The sequence below is a fragment of the Scylla paramamosain genome, chromosome 29 (assembly GCF_035594125.1).
Source record: "Scylla paramamosain isolate STU-SP2022 chromosome 29, ASM3559412v1, whole genome shotgun sequence".
Classification (NCBI taxonomy): domain Eukaryota; kingdom Metazoa; phylum Arthropoda; class Malacostraca; order Decapoda; family Portunidae; genus Scylla; species Scylla paramamosain.
Genome location: NC_087179.1, coordinates 17,306,997 through 17,325,031, shown reverse-complemented (window position 1 = coordinate 17,325,031; position 18,035 = coordinate 17,306,997). Strand labels below are relative to the sequence as shown.

General features: G+C 40.0%; 1 protein-coding gene across 1 annotated transcript; it reads left to right on the top strand.

The window, feature by feature from the left end:
- The first annotated feature begins 1,483 nt into the window (after positions 1–1,483).
- Positions 1,484–17,856, top strand: LOC135115463 (prostatic acid phosphatase-like). The gene is given in 9 exon segments (XM_064032284.1): positions 1,484–1,675; positions 4,672–4,773; positions 5,202–5,444; positions 5,842–6,027; positions 6,761–6,824; positions 6,827–6,880; positions 7,443–7,663; positions 9,533–9,713; positions 14,073–17,856. Coding segments are annotated over 9 exon segments (1,278 nt in total). The 5' UTR covers positions 1,484–1,570; the 3' UTR covers positions 14,195–17,856.
- Positions 17,857–18,035: the final 179 nt, after the last annotated feature.

Below are 18,035 nucleotides of genomic sequence, written 5' to 3'. Positions count from 1 at the left end.
CTTCTTCTTCTTCTTCTTCTCCTTCTTCTTCGTCGTCGTCTTCTATTTCTAAAGTTATGTCATACTACTACTACTACTACTACTACTACTACTACTGTCATCATCATCATCATCATTATAGCTATCTCCCATGCGATAGGATAGATAGGGATAGAGAGATAATCATCAATATGTTGCGGTAGACTCGTATAGTAGTAGTAGTAGTAGTAGTAGTATAAAAACAGGAAGAGGTGAGGGAAGGAAACAGGTGTGCAGCAAAATACGTAACACACCTGCATGTATATGACAGGTGTATGTATCTCCCCTGTTCAGTATAACTCCTGAACAAGTATGCAGGTGGCGCAAGAACTGCCTAACCTTGGTCCCTCTAAAGGTCTATCCTGCAATGTGCTGTTTTCTAGGTTCATATTCTGAAACACTTCTGCGCCGCACCTCCACTACTTTCAAAAGGCTCTAGTTGTAGTTACACTGTTTTTTAATGAGTAATTTCAGGGTTCTAGAGACAGATTAGCGATATTTTTACATTATTAGCAGGAGAAAGACTCTTGTGAATGCTGCTAATCATATCTGTAACCTTCGAAAATAGTCGAAGTGAGAGAGCAAAGCGTTTCAGAATACAACAGCTTGACTTGAATACACAGTAGCTCTTATATCTGGGTAATGAGGTGGCCAGTCAGACTTTTGTAGATATGTAGGCGTGGGTGGGACCAAACACTCTGTAGGCTATGCTTTTTTTTTTTTTTTTTTTTGTTCGTTCTCCTTTCCTATTTACTTATCTTTGTTATGCCTGACCAGCAGATATGATAAGATATGCGTGATTTCTTATGCGTGTCACTGTTATGACTCCTCAAATGACGTTCATTATTTTGTTTGATGACTGTAAAGGTTAAGAGGGGGATAACAATTAAAATAGGCGTAATGGGGAAGATGTGATGTAATTGTGTAAGGGAGAATAACCAGTAAATGAGGAAAACATGAAATAAATAAGAATATGTTGTGGGGACCGATGAGGATGGACAGAAGGGAAAAGGGAAAGAAGAAAGAGGATGAAGACATGGATGAATTAATTGTGCAAAGGAAGACAGACAAAATGGGGGAAAAAAAAGCCAGTCTAGCTGCAAAGTACAAGAAAGTCGACGAGAGAGAGAGAGAGAGAGAGAGAGAGAGAGAGAGAGAGAGAACACCAATAAAACAAATAAAAAAAAAAACCCACAAACCAAGACACACAAACACATCCCCACCCCAAAGAAACACCAAACAAGGCCCAAATCATACAAAAAGAGACGAAACATTGAGACACGAAACTAACCACAGCAAGGAGAGGAACCTAACCAATGAATGACAGAAACTGATGCTACTAGAGCCCGGGAACCAATGATAAGGCTGAAAACAGTGAAGGGGCGGGACTGCAATGAAATTAGAGTAGTTTTTAGCCAATGAGAAGCGGGTGCAGGGAGACTGGGTGATATGAGAGGGATTTGAAGGTAGTCGCTCGAAGAAAGTGAGACGGTGAGAGGTTGGACGGGGCCGACAAACGACACGTGCCTCTCCTCTCCTCTTCCCCTTAGTCATGACAACCTCTCCTCCTCTTCTCCTTCTTCTGCTCTTCCTCAGCCTCCTGGACCATCATGCGTGGGCCGACGAGCAAGACAGCACCCTTCAGCTAGTCCAGATGGTGAGCTTTAGGGGATGAGTGGCTTATTAAAGATAAAAAAAAAGAGTTTAGACAAGGGAAAGTGGTTTGTGTATCCTATGTTGTCCTTCATCGGATGTTACGTCTGTCACTTGGAGTTTCACGGATACGGACGTCTTTTTTTTTGTTGTTTTTTTCCCTTATTGGTAGGGTTTAGTGTTGGGGATTGTATGTCTCCCTGTGAGTGTTTAGTTCAGTTTAGGGGTTGTGTGTGTGTGTGTGTGTTACAATTGCCATTGACTGTGGTGATGTAAGAGGATGTTGGGGGTTTTTCCGACAGCCAGCACCTTCCCTAACGGGAAGAACAATTTTTTTTTTCCTAAACATGTTATTTGTTCTGCCATGTGTGTTTTATGTGAATGCTGTTTCTTTTTCAGGTTAGGGGTTGTGTGTGTTAAGCTTCAGACCATGGTAACAGAATATATATTTTTATTTTTGTAAATATAAATTATTTGTTTTGTTTCCTTCTTTTAGTAAATCTTACCAATAGCATCTCTTTATATATTCATTCATCGCCCCTCCCCAGCCCCAGCAGAGGTAGGGACCTGGTGGGAAAGCAGGGTTTTCAGGTGGGAACACAAAAATTTTGTGAAATTTGGCATTCCAATAGAGTCAAGAAAATAATTCTTTTTTGGAAATTTTTGGGCTGGGGAAATATATATGATTAAAATTTGGGCTCCCAAACCTAACCTAACCTAATGATGGGGGTTACCCCTCTTGATCTCCCTAACCTAACCTGACCTAATGGGAGGCTGTCCCCCTCGAACTCTCCTAACCTAACGGAGTTGCACCCCCTCACCCCCCATGACCTAAAAGAAAATTTAGTAAAATTTTTTAAAATACAGAAATATCCAAATATACAACAGTTTGCCAAATACTCCCAGAAATACAAAGAAGTTGATGTGGCAAGTGTCTCCTCGGGGGGGGGTTTGGGAAGCAGGAGCAGCCTCTTGATCAAAGATGTAAAAATGCTTGTTGGAGTCAGCAGTGACTGTAATAAACCTTGCAAGGCAGCCTACAAAGTGACTCCTACCACTGAGAGGCACTTTATTCTTCACTTCCCTCCACAACTGCTCAATATTGTTGGTGCGCGTGGCTCTGTTATTCAGGTCCACAAAGTTGACAGAGTGGTTGAAAGTGCCAGTATCCTTCTTCCTGTAGACAACCATATGTTTTCCTGCAATCAGATGTAATAGCAGTGCCAGGGAGGATGTAGTCTTGCACTCTGGCTAGGAGCATCTTGTCTCATCAGTCACAAATCCCCTTGTCACTTCTATTTTCATTTTTTGCAGCTTCCCTTATTTTCTGATGTTCTTATGTTCATCTGGTGGGCAAGGTATGTTAGGAGCTTTTTGAGTTTTCGCCATGTAAAAATTAATCCTTTTCTGCAATAAGTATTTTACAGCACTGAAAGCTAAGTAAGAAATCTTTATAAGCATCTACAATAAAAATAAGAGGATAAAAAGAAAATATTGTACTGTTTTCAGCCAGTATAATGTTAGGAGGTGGCTGTAGAACTGAAAGAAATGTCTCAAAAGTAGTTAAGAAATAAGTTAAGATGTACTGAGTAGTAGTGGAAATGTTTAGTTTTGTATATTCTTTAAGTTTGTGGTTGATTTAGAGAATTGGTATGGCTTTTAACTTATATTAGTGATCACATGTTTATTATAATAATTTTGCCCCACGGGTGTCTGTGTGATGGCAGGGCAGGAATGTGCTGATGTGCATAAAGGAGAATGATTTGTTATTTTCAACTGTTTTATGAAATTCTTGGTCTGTTTATTATTAATTTATGATAATATTGGAATAATATCAGCAGTTTTGTCAGGTTAGGTTATCTTAGGTTAGTTTAGGTTATATTAAGTTAAGATTGGTTAGGATAGGATAAGTTAGGATATGTTAGGTTAGATTAAGATAAGTTAGGATATGTTAGGTTAGATTAGGATAGGTTATATTAGGATAGGACAGTTAGGTTAATTAGGTTAGTACATTTAATTAATTTCATTGCCCAGAAAAAGTTATAAAGTTAGTAGGTTGTTATTTCAATAATGTTAAGTATTTAATAATTTATTTGTGTAATGTATTTTAATCCTTCAGTGTTTTTATTTAATAGTGAAGTAAATTAAGCTCAGTGACTGGATAAATCAACGACCCATTAGGTAGATAACTCCTTGATGAGCCATGATATCCTGTACCCTGTGCACCCTCACTGAATGGCAAGCCTCTCCTGTCACTCACCATACATATCATAAACTTTGTGATCTAGGGTTGTAAATGTTGAAAAGTGGTCACATCACTAAAGGTTAATTAACATACCACAAGTGTTGAGGTGTGGCGAGTGTTTAGATAATATCAGGAGACTCGAGCTGAGGCAAATCACACTGAGACCTTGATAATTAAATGGTGTGGCAAGGCATCGAGTCACAGCTTGGTAAGAAATAGTTGCAATATATAATGTAGAGAGCTTTCTTCTTTAGGGAGTGGCACCTCAGTGGGCCTTTTTTATTATTTATTATTTTTTATTAATTTTTATTTATTTATTTATTTATTTATTTATTTATTTATTTATTTATCTATTTATTTTATTTATTTTGTTTATTTATTTATTCACTTTTGTTTATTTATTTATTTATTATTATTATTATTATTATTATTATTATTATTATTATTATTATTATTATTATTATTATTATTATGTCTATTCCTGTGAGTTTTTTTATTGTTTAGTTTAGGGTTGTGTGAGTTAGAGGTTCCACTGGGGTTAATGTTTAGACCACTGGGGGTTTAGTTAAGCTTCTAACTGACATGATATAACAGGATGGGCTTTCCTAAATGTGTATTATTTGCTCTTATTCTCTGTTATGCCTGTGCCCCTCTTACATGAAAAAGGAAGAGATATAAAAGAAAAGTACAGGTTGGTGGCACTATATGTATACACTTGTACCGTTAAATAAAACCATTACCTCCCCAACCCACAGCTTTACCGCCATGGGGACCGCTCGCCCATCACGCTGTACCCCACTGATCCCCACGGCAATGTGTCTGCCGTCTGGCCCATGGGTCTCGGGCAGCTCACCAAGGTATGGAGGAAACTGCTCACCTCAGTGTTTGCTTTGTTAGTTTGCTTGTGTTCTTGTTGGTTTGATTGTATTGATTGTATTCATGTGTTGCTGGTGGGGGTAATGGTACTAGTGTAGGTTGTATAATGACTGGATAAAGGACTGAAACACTTCTGCATTAAATATTCCAATAACCCAGGCTTCCACATCAAAAAAATATTCTAACATCCCAGCTTCTAACTTTCCAGACAGTCCACATCAAAAATATTGTAACACCCCAAACTTCCACATCAAAAGTATTCAAATACCTCTAACTCTTAACTCCCAGACAATCCAGTTTATATCAAAACTCTCCCAACAACCCAAACTTTTAATCGGAACAAGATAAACTCTCAAATTTCCATCCACCACTCTCAGGTACAACATTTCTCACACCACTCCTCCTGCAGAAGGGAAAGGCAATGCACTATGAGCTGGGGCATTGGCTGAGGGGCCGCTACAACACATTGGTGGGGGCTGAGTGGGTGCCAGAGGAGCTCGTCGTCCGAAGCAGTGACACCGACCGTACCCTCATGTCTGCTGCCTGTAACCTCGCTGCCTTCTACTTCCCTAAGCATGAGGAGGAGAGGTTTGAGAAGCACCTTCCCTGGATGCCAACCCCTATTCATACTGTCCCTGCTAACCTAGATAAAGTAAGTGTTGGGGTGCAGAGGAAGATGTGTGTTCTTGTGTCATGTGTTTCTTAAGTGTGAATGTGAGGGCTTGGGGAGGTGTGGTGTGTGTGTGTGTGTGTGTGTGTGTGTGTGTGTGTGTGTGTGTGTGTGTGTGTGTGTTTGTGTGTCTGTGTGTGTGTATAGAGGTATGTGGTATGTTGCGTTTTTTAGCATTGTTTGGGATGTTGAAAGATGTGTGGTCTTGTGTTGTGTATGTTTTAATGTAAATGAAAGGATTTGGGAATGTGTGGTGTGGCATGTGTGTGCATATGTAAAGTTATATGTTATGTTGCATTGTTGAGTGGTTAACCTGCATACAGAATCTTAATCCTCCTGCCCTCGCCTAACTTGACCTGAATTGACCTCTTCCCCACAGCTTATATTAATAGATTCCTCCTGCCCAAGAGCCAAGGTGGAGGAGAAGAACCTGGATGACCTACCGGAGGTGAGGAAAATACTGGACGAGAACCAGGACCTCTTCAAGTTCCTCTCAGAGAAGACAGGAGAGACTGTGGACAACATCACAGCAGTTAGCTACCTCTTTGACACCCTGCAGATCGAGGTTAGGTGCTGCATGTGTGTGTGTGTGTGTGTGTGTGTGTGTGTGTGTGTGTGTGTCTAGTGCTCAGGTCAGGTGAAGTTTTGGGGTCATTAATGTCATTACCGTTATCATTGTTGTGAATTTTTGTATTTTTTTTCGTTGTTTTCTTTTTTTTAACGGTTTCAGTCTCAAAAAATCTTCTAACTTGGATTATTTTAGTGTGATCAGCAAACTTTTATACTCTTGATATCAGCAGGCATCCCTTTGTTTACCCATTTGAGCAGAGTAAGTTGCTGGGGGTGTCAGTGGATAGTAGGGGGTTTAGGCCACCAGCTGTGTGGGTTTAGAGGACACATGGGAACTCTGATTTGTATCTAAGCGTCTGTAGAATGTATTTAGAGTCTGAGGTATATACAGATGGCAAGGTACATGTGATAAGGATAAGTCTCTCCCTTTCCTTTTATTTCTCTTTCTATTTTTATTCCTTTACTCATTTCTGCTTTCATTTAATTACCTATTCTCTGTGTTCTCATTCTTTTCTCTAAGTTTGTATTCAATCCTTTACTGACTGACCCAGCATAAGCACTTTTCTTTATTTCTTTTCCTTTCCTACTCCTTTATCTTATTCCATTTTCCCTCAGTTTGCATACCATCTCTTATTGAATGACCCAACATTACCACAACACATGAAGAATTAGACACAGGTTCCTCGGATGGTTGAGTAACAGTCTGTCATCTTGCACTCCTCTCCCAGGCAGCATACAACCTGACACTACCCAGCTGGACAAAGGATATTTGGGAGAGGATGGAAAGGTTGCATTTTTGAGCTTCAAGTTAATGGCATACACTCCAGAACTCAAAAGTCTCAGAGCAGGTATGTCTCTCTCTCTCTCTCTCTCTCTCTCTCTCTCTCTCTCTCTCTCTCTCTCTCTCTCTCTCTCTCTCTCTCTCTCTCTCTCTCTCTCTCTCTCTCTCTCTCTCTCTCTCTCTCTCTCTCTCTCTCTCTCTCTCTCTCTCTCTCTCTCTCTCTCTCTCTCTCTCTCTCTCTCTCTCTCTCTCTCTCTCTCTCTCTCTCTCTCTCTCTCTCTCTCTCTCTCTCTCTCTCTCTCTCTCTCTCTCTCTCTCTCTCTCTCTCTCTCTCCATGTCCCTTTCTCCTTCATCTAATCTCGTTATGTGTGCTTTCTCTTCCTCCTCCTAATTTCCCATATTTATTTGACATGTCCCTTATCCACCTTATTTATTCTTCTACTCCCCTCTCTTCTTTATTCATTGCTTGCTTGTTTCTCAGTTTTCACTGTCTTCTTCCTTTTCTAACATATTCATCACTGCTTTCATGCATATCCATCCCTCTTCATTCATTTCTCTTCACTCCTCATCACTCTTAATCCTTGCATCACTGCCCACCTCTCTATCAGCCTTATGTTCTCACTGCCAGGCCCTCTCATCAAGGAGTTTGGGGACAACATGAAGAAGAAAGTGGCTGGCAACTCTTCTTCCTCCTCCATCTCCAACACCAAGATCTACATGTACTCAGCTCATGACGCTACCCTAGCTATCCTGACAGAGGCCCTTGGGGTGTACAATGGTCTCCCTCCCCCTTATGCTACCGTTTTCCTGCTGGAGTTACACAAAGTGGGCGACCAGCATTTTGTGAAGGTGTGTGGGTGTTTGTGTGTGTGTCTTGCTCCACCATATCCAATCTTTTTCTTGGTAGAGCATCATAAATGGATAATTAGCATTTTGTGAAGGTGTGTGTGTTTATTTATTCATTTAAGAGATAAGTTTCTGAGGTGTGTGATAAAAATGAGTGGATATTAGAGGCACATGGACATATGATTGTGAGTTAAGTGTACATGTGTGCGTAGGTTTGTGTGTGATTGGTGTTATTAGAATGCCAAGGTTTTTAAAGGGTGATTAATATGTGAGTGTGTGTGTGTGTGTGTGTGTGTGTGTGTGTGTGTGTGTGTGTGTGTGTGTGTGTGTGTGTGTGTGTGTGTGTGTGTGTGTATAGTACAGTAAGAATTCAGGAAAGGAAAAATCACTGGTCAGCGGTAGTAGTAATTGTTGAAGTAATAGTAATAGTAGTAGTAGTAGTTGTAGTAGTAATAGTAGTAGTACATAACAGAAACAGTATCTTCTATTTATTTCAGTGGCATGGGTGATCATTCCAATCAAGCTGTATAGTTTTCCCATCCTTAACCAGTTCCCTTATCACGTGAGGGGTGGGAGGACACAGTGCAAGGCTGGAAACACTCCTTACAACACTAGATACTGTGCCTCACCACTAACACAGTAGGAAAAGAAAGAAAGAAACACTACATCATTAACTCACTTTTATTTTTCAAGGCATTTACTCTTGATACACTCATGCACAACACTTGCGTATGTCGTTCATTTCAGTACCAATAATTTTCCTCTTACATCAGTGTCTATTTACATACTGTGCTTCAAAACTCAGGGGTAGTATGAATATCAAAGCACTGATCTCTCTCTCTCTCTCTCTCTCTCTCTCTCTCTCTCTCTCTCTCTCTCTCTCTCTCTCTCTCTCTCTCTCTCTCTCTCTCTCTCTCTCTCTCTCTCTCTCTCTCTCTCTCTCTCTCTCTCTCTCTCTCTCTCTCTCTCTCTCTCTCTCTCTCTCTCTCTCTCTCTCTCTTGGGGACTTTTTTCATATAGTCTAAGAATGAATATTACTTGAACTCTTTTTCTACAACAAAACTGTGTTGCTTTCATGTCCTCTTTCCTTGCTAATCTTGCTGTTGACTCTGCCACCGGAAGGCATTTGGGGGAAATTGGGATGTGTTCTCTTGCTGTGGATATATCAGTGCTGAATAAAAATTGATGAATAAATAAATGCAGAGACAGGAAGAGTATAACAGGGGAGGATTGTATAGTAACCATAACACAGGCAGGAATTACAAATGAGAATAACAGAAGCAGTAAGGGTGTAGATGGACAGATAGACAGAGGAACAGAATCAACAAATGGGGCAGCAGTAAGGGTGTACATGGACAGATGGAATAAAACCCAGAGCAGCAGTAGTAAATTGACAGACAGGGCAGAATAACAAATATTAGAGAGTACCGGGAGTAATGTGCATGGGATATAGTAAAGCCATGGGTAGCATTAGTAAACGGGCAGATGGACAGAATACGGGATCCTCAAGTTACAACAGTCTGGTTTCTACGTCAAATCGTAAACCAATTTTCGGTGTAGGTCAGAACTGGCCTAAGTAAGCATCTGCAGTATGTCACTCATGCTGATGCTATGGTAATGTTAAGTCATGATCTAGGATGTAAAAGTGTAACTACTGTACCTGTAAAAAAACATAAAGGACAAACAGTGAATAAAGAAGAATTAAATTAATTGGTAAGCACAAAAAATTCAGGACAAGCACTGCCAGCATCATAACCACCAAATGCTGAGACCGTTGTAAACTGAGGACCCCCTGTCAACAAACAATAGAGGGAGCACTGGGAGTATTGTAGATGGTATGTTGTAAAACCTTTCATCCAAAACCCACCCCAGATGTATTACCACAACGACACAGCGATGAAGGAGCCTCCTTACCCACTGGTCCTGCCCGGCTGCTCCGAGAGGTGCCCTCTAGACAACTGGCTGTCACTCACGGCCAAGGTAGTGCTGGACGACTGGGATAAAGAGTGCCATTCAGGTTACCCTTTTGGCCTTTCTCTCAATACCTTTGCTGGTAAGTAGTAGTGGTGGTGGTGGTGGTGGTGGTGGTGATGGTGTATGGGTGTTATGATGCTGTCGGGTTGTACAGCCTGTATTCTGAAACACTTCTGCGCCTCACCTCCACTACTTTCAAAAAGGGTCTGTGTAGTTGTAGTTACAGGGGTTTCCAAGGGCGTTTTTATGGTTCTAGTGGCAGATTAACAAGATTTCTACATCATTAATAGGAGTGGTAAGCAGTTTTGTCTTATTCTTTATCTTTCTTCTTTGAGTGGCAGCTGTAGTAGTGATGGCGAGTATTTTAGCAAGTGGTGTGCTGCATTACAATGATGTGGAGCTTATGATATGACAAGGCTGTGTGTGTTTGGTTACAGGCAGTCACTGTGGGGGAGTGCTACAGCAGAGCATAGGCCAGTGAGGAGCTAGACCACACTCAGGCAGGACAGGGCAGGCAGGTCAGGTAAAGGAATTGTATATGTAGGTGTAGTAGTAGTAGTAGTAGTAGTAGTTTGTTATGCAGGCAGTACAGGTGAAGGTATTGTATATGTATATAGCAGTAGTAGTTTGTTAGGGAGAGTGTGGATTTTGTATAGTAATAGTTTCATTGTTTAGGGGGAAAAAGAGAGAGAGAGAGAGAGAGAGAGAGAGAGAGAGAGAGAGAGAGTAGGTCTTAAACATATATAGTTCAGTAGTTTCATTATTTAGGGTTAGAGATAAAAGAGAGAGAGAGAGTAATGTTCACTTGATACTTTCCTGACAGTGGTGTGTGAGGGGAAGGAGGGTTATCAGAAAGCTGCAGAGTATTGACATAGTGTGTGTGTGTGTGTGTGTGTGTGTGTGAAAAAGATAAGGTTTTTACATGTGTAGGTTAGTGTTATGAGTTCATCAGGGCAAAAAGAGCCACAATAATGATCATCCATGCTTTCTTGTGTGAGTAAGGAAGGTGGGCTATGAAGAAACTCTAGAATATTGACGTAGCATGTGTAGGTGTGAAAAAAAAAAGTGAAATTAGATATTTAAATCAATATTATGAGCTTAGTAGGGTAAAAAAAGAAGAGCCATAATAGCGTTGATCTATATGCGTTTTTGTGTGTGAGTAAGGAAGGTGGGCTATCAGGAAGCGGTGCATTATTGACATAGTGTGTGTGTGGGTGTGTGTGTGTGGGGAGATAAGGTCATTATATGTGTAGATCAATATTGTGAGCTCATTGATACACCGTTACACTACACCTGTGGCTGACTCATTGGTGCAGGTGTGGCTGATCTTATTTTAAGGAGGACTTCACTACTTAATGTGTTGGGCTGAGAGCAGATTATCTTGATTGGCTATTTTCAAGGCTCATATTTTTTTTTTTTTCATTTATTTATCATTTATTTATTATTATTTATTATTATATATTTATTTATTTTTATTTATATTTTGTCCATGATTTGGTGTACAAGTGCAATTTCTCTCTCTCTCTCTCTCTCTCTCTCTCTCTCTCTCTCTCTCTCTCTCTCTCTCTCTCTCTCTCTCTCTCTCTCTCTCTCTCTCTCTCTCTCTCTCTCTCTCTCTCTCTCTCTCTCTCTCTCTCTCTCTCTCTCTCTCCCCTTATCTTTGTTTTCACACACACACACACACACACACACACACACACACACACACACACACACACACACACACACACACACACACACACACACACACACACACACACACACACACACACACACACACACACACACACACACACACACACACACACACACACACACACACACACACACACACACACACACACACACACACACACACACACACACACACACACACACACACACACACACACACACACACACACACACACACACACACACACACACACACACACACACACACACACACACACAGTCTTCACACTCTTAGCTCCGTCAGCCCCTGGTGGAAAGGGACAGTCACATGCACACTGTACTTCACCCACCCACTAGATAAATAGTCATGTTAATAAAGTATAGACATTTTTATTATCTTGACTATGTGTCGGCTTTTTGTGGTGTGATAACTACAGGGAACAGAGCTGCAGACACCTTAATGAGGGCAGCTGGTGATAGGTGTGTAAAGCTGTGTGCAAGTGTTTCTTTCGACTTTCGTGAATTGGTAATGATAGGCACAGCTGTGGGCTTCCTTCCACATACACATACACAGATGCCACACTCATCCCAGTCCTGCATCCCATCTCGCTCCTCTTGATCTTAAATGTTTTGTTGAGAAATCTTTAAAGGTGGTGTGAGGCTGAGTGATGAAATATTTAAACTGTGTGTGTGTCAGTTTTTTTATTTATTTATTTGTTTGTTTATTAGTCAGTTAATTTATTTATTTTTATTTATTTATTTTTCCTGAGGATTAATGTTTTTGCTGTCAAAAGTTCTGATTATTTATTTATTTATTTTTCTGCATTTCTTATCTGGTTAAGAGTTTCCCTGACAGCATGTAGTGTATTTCCTCACAGTCATATTTATTCATTCATTTATTCGTGCACACATTTACAGTCGTATTTGGTTATTCATTTATTCATGCACATATTCCTTCACTTTCATGTTGATTGATTTAGTGCATTGTTATCATTTGTTCATGAATACTATTTGAGCTGACCTCCATGTTATTATGAATCATATTTTCACACACACACACACACACACACACACACACACACACACACACACACACACACACACACACACACACACACACACACACACACACACACTCAGGCTAAATTAAAATGCATCTCAGTCTCTTTTCTCATTCTCCCACCAGCTCATCAATTCCCTACTCCTTTCCCTCATTCAGAAATATTTAATCTGTATCCCACGTCCTACAATTACTGTGTCTCCTTCCTTCCTCCTCTCCCCATTCCCATCCACCAAGCCTCCTTGAAAACTGTAGCACAATGTCTTCATCTTTTTTCGAGCATGTTGACACGTCTTTTCTTTCAGCCACACTGCAGCTACTCTCTCTCACACTACAGGGCTCTGAAAACTCAACACACACACAGAGAGACAGGAAGACAAGCATTGGTGAGACACATCGCAGTGAAGGGTGTGGTGGCATCGGTGCATTATGAGTCTTGTGGCTGGGTCAGGATTTGCTTACATTATTGCATTAAGTCTGTTTCTGCCCCTGATTTCCTTGGCCCTCAGATGTTTCAGGCTGTTGGATGTTATGTTCCTTGTATGTATATTTATTTGATGGGAAGATTGGTTTTGTGACTTTTTAATTTTTTTTTTTATTTATGGTTCTTTTTCAGTGATGTTGGTGGTGATGGTGGTGATTATTTCTTGGATTTTAACTCCCATCTCCCTTTCCCTTGTTTATTATTATTATTATTTATTTTTTTATTGGGTATTGAGTATTGATTGTGGGTGGGATGGTGGGGATCATTTCGTTTGGTGTTTTGGTGTGCATCTGCTCAGTCAGTTAGAGGATGGTGCTGCTCATGGCTAAGTGGTGACCCTGCAGGTAACTTGGCCTTCTCATTCATGCCTGTCTGCGCTTTTGATTCGCCCATAATGGTTAGCTACATTATTTTGTTAAGTATGATTTACTGATTCATTCTTTCTCTCTCTCTCTCTCTCTCTCTCTCTCTCTCTCTCTCTCTCTCTCTCTCTCTCTCTCTCTCTCTCTCTCTCTCTCTCTCTCTCTCTCTCTCTCTCTCTCTCTCTCTCTCTCTCTCTCTCTCTCTCTCTCTCTCTCTCTTTTCTTTCTTGTGACATGCCTTTTCATATCCTGGTTTACTTACTAGTCTTGTTTTTTTAATATTTTTTTTCCTTTCGTGCTCATTTCAGGCCTCTTTTGTATTAATTTGTGTCATAGATTGGAATATTCTCTCGTATATTCACTTCATTTCTCTTCTTTATCTACATATTTCCCCTGTTATGCATTTTACTATATTCCATTGTTTATTGTAACCTATGTTTGTTTTATTTTCTTTGTGACATTTTTTTGCAGTCTTGCCAGTACTTATTTTTTTTTTTTTTTTTTTTTGCCTCAAACCATAATAGTTTCCTCTGTATCCATTGTACATTAATCCTCATCTGTAGATATTCCTTTTCTTTTAAGCATTTTTATATTTTCTTTTGTCTACTTTGCATTTTCATCTTTCTACATCTATTTCTCTTTCAACCACATATTTCCTTTAGTTCCTCTCTTTACATATATGCACTACTGTTTGAACACCCAGTGGAGTATTAACCAACACCCTTAATCTCTCTCTGCATCATTGAACCATCTAACACACAGTGGAGTATTGACCAGCTCCTTTAGTTCCTCTCTTTACATATACTAGTGTCCCAGCTGTCTGACTCACTGTATTGACAAGCAGCTTTGTCCCCTCAGCCATCTGTGCAGCAGTGATACTTGGGGTGCTGCTCCTCATCCTGCTGATCTACAACCTCATCATGTGCCACCGCCGGAAGAGCCACTTTGCCTACAGACCCGTCCCCAGCTCCAGCCCTTAACAGGCCCACAGGGGAAAGTTCAAGGTGCTGACACACCACCAAGTGTTCCCACCTTGTCAGGGATCATTGTTCCCTAAAGAAATGAGTTGCTGCCAGGTGTGTTGCCTCTCATGTTGTGTGTTGTCTGGTGGAAGTCATTGGTGGTGTGGCTGCAGCCTTTGTTGTGAGTGTTGATCTTATATATTATATTTTAGCAACACATCCAGACTGGTTGTGTGAAGTAGCGTTGTAGTGTTGTGTAGTGGTTGCAATAATTTTATGTTCTCCATATTTATTTAAGGTTATTTTTACATATTAGCTGCCTTCATGTAAGTGAAAACCATTCTTTCTAATGGATGTCCTTTTTATGCTGTATTTATTTTTACGGAGGTTGTGACAGAGTTACGGCGACAACTCACGTGACGGTCAGACAATACGTCACTTTTACAAGCGTAATTTATGGTGCCAATTTTTTATTTTTTTAAGCAGACCATTGTCATTGAGATGGGAAGGCAAGAATTCCAAGACACACATCCCAAGGCATACAATGCCTTCATAATGGACACTTTCATTCTGAACCGCCTCTGCCTGCTTCATCCACCACAGCCACCACACACATTCCCTGAACATTATGCTCACCTTATATCAATAAGTTGTTTAACTCACAAGGATTCTTTAATTGCAAGGATTCTCCTCTCCCTTACAAGGGGACAGTTAACTGAAGTGGTGCCCTTAGGCTGAAAGTCAGTGATCCCACTGACTGTTGATATGGCTGTAAAGCTTACAGTAAAAAAAAATAACAAAAAAACAAAGCTTTAGAGAATAACTGCATGGCTCAGTGTGAGTATTCAGCTGTGTGGCCTCAAGAGTCACAAGTTCATGCCTTGCCCCAGGCAGTCGCCTACTGAGGAAGACTATCTTTTCATTAATCCAATCAGAGATTTTACTATCCATACATACTTGCCTCAATCTTGTGACTTTATTATGAAGTGATTGTCATCGGTGTGTGTGTGTGTATGTGTGTGTCCAAGTTGTTGCATAATGTCTGAGCTGCCGGTGCACCTCAGCCTTTCAGAATGATCAGATGTACAAGAGCAAACGCTTAATCCTTCCAGTTCAGAGAAGACAGCTAGACTGCATTGTTGTGAAAAATTTTACTGATATAATATTTATATACATATATATAGGAATAGTATATATATATAGTACATGTATTTTTGGACTTTACAGTACAGGTCTTCATATATGTTTATTTATTCTATGAAGTCTATTGTTGTGATTATCCCTCAATGGTGATATTGTTATGAAGGTCTATAACTCATCATAAAAAGGATGTACTTATAATGTCGCCAAGTGTGTGTGAATCTGTGAACCAAGAGAGCACCTTACCTATGCAGTGGCATCATTTCTCTGCCAGTAAGATTGTTACAGTGTACAGAATTACACTTCTAGACTTTGCATGTGATTCAGAAGTCTGCCCTTCCAATCTAAAAAAGAATCTGTCATGATGTTCAACTTGAGTGATTCATAATATGGTTTTCTATAAATTTCTAGTGAGTAAAATCTTGTGAATATTTGTCATGTGGATTTAGTAATGTAAAAGTACAGCCATCAATTTTACTGACACACTGTGTAGCATAGGAAGGACTCTCTGTGTTGAGTGAATGATGTACATATCTTTGCTTGCCACACTACTGTAAGGAGTTTCACAATGACTGTTTGAAAGTAACTAGTTCATTGCAAGCATTTCAAAACATCCACATGGCCTATGCAATGTCTCCAACATGCATGTTATATTTCACACTTGTCACTTCTCTCACTGCCTGACTTCAGCATACAAGTGAAAACTGGTAAATGGTGACGCTTTTGCTTCTCTGCAAGTAATGTTAGTTTGATTCGTACAGAACATTATTTAAACATAAAAAGGACCAAAGTTTCAAGCTACCCCTCCACAGCAGCCATCGGCTGTTAGAGGAAGAAAAGCGATGTTAGTGAACGGATTCTTGACTGTTTTATATTGCATTTGTATGTGTATTTTTTAAAAAGGTTTCTTTAAGACCTTTAATGTTAAATGTATACAAATATTTAGTGGTCACAGTAGAATGTGCAGAACTCAACATATCTTGATATATTCATTTGTCATAATAATAGTGACGTGCTAAGGGAAGAAAGGATAATGGGAAAACATCACCTCCCGTAACATGTCACTCTCTGAAGATGCTCATGAGACATGGTCACCAAAGTTTTGTGGAACAGCAGACAGTCCAGTGCATCTTGCGAGGTGTGCTCTCCAGAGTCTCACGACAATCAAAACTTAACCAAATGGACACAGATGCTTAATACAACTGTGTCAGGCCATCTCTGTTCAGCAGGTATGCTTGTGTTACCACACATGTGCAGTGACCTGACTGGTAATGTATGTGGTGCACATGAGACCCCAGAAATAGTCATTGTTGGCGGTGGCCTGTCTTGCTTTTCTGCTGCCTCCATTCTATGCAGAAGCAAAGATTCAGTTCCTGTCAGTGGAGAAGAAATGCTAGTGGTGGGACACTAGTTGAGGTGACCAGTGTGTTGGTGCCTGTGTTGTTCCTCACTCTGCACCACCACCATTCCTCTCTACCATTCTTTTATGCCTTCCTGTAATTTGTGTGTGTAATGTGAAATTTTGTAATTTCCTCAGAGATCTTTTACTACATGTAAGCAATAGTTCTCCTTAGCATGGACAGTGTGTATGGGAGTCTTGATAGGACTGTATATACATATATATTGCCTCTGAATATTTATCCTGTCCACATTCATGCATCTTTATACTTTTTCAAACCAGTCGCCAGCAATGATGGCACAACCTGGTGCACCTCAAGTGCTGGTCTCAAGCCCAGACAAATGGGGAGGATTGTGTCCGAAGGGCATCTGGTATAAAACTTATGCCAAATCACTGTGCAGATCTAATCTGCTGTAAAGCACCAATTGTGTGCTAATAAAGCTGTCAGAGAAGATTGGTCTCAAACACTATTAACGTGTTCTGGAGATTCTTCATTCAAGCCACGCTTGTGATGTCTTAACCTGGAGACCTCTGAAAAGGCAGGATAAGCACCCTTTATAAATTTATATTAGTTGATACTATTTGGAAAGTTGCCTTTAACTTCCATTGTTTTGGTATTGAATTAGTCAGATCCTATGCTGGTGTGAATGATTCCTGTAATTTCACATTATAGGCAACTTGTCACACCTGTAACTGGTGCCGAAAAAATAGTGGTTTGGGCTATTCTTGAAAATTGGTTCCCTGATTTGTGGAATTCAAGTGTCCTGTGTTTGTGAGCAATGATGCAGCATCACAAACACATCCTGTAATAATCTATGCACATAAACTGAAAGATGCTGAAGACAAAACAGTTGTGGGTAGCTAAAAAAATATTTTGTACATTTCACTTGAGTATTTTTATATTGTACTAAAAATATGGTGTTTGGATTTGTATTGGGTAATATGATGTAGCAAACATCCATAAATGGTCTCACTTGTGGGAAGAGCCGGTGATGGTACATATGTGAAATCATAAAATGTTAATGTTACTGCAAAAAAGAGGATGTGAAAAAGTACCATGTTTGTGCTTGGCATTACATCTCATTCTTCATCAGTGTTAAATTATATTTTTCTTTGTTTCCAATAAAATGTATTCTTTTTTTGTGCTCTTTCTCTGATGCCTCAACATGTGGGCAGAAAACAGATACTGAGGAAGCAGCAGCACAAAGGGGAGGTGACATCACAACAGCCACATAGGTACATAAATGGACAAATTTCTTACCTGTAGATCATCATCTATTTTGAAACAGAGCACTGCATTTCCCTTGCTTGTTCAGGTCA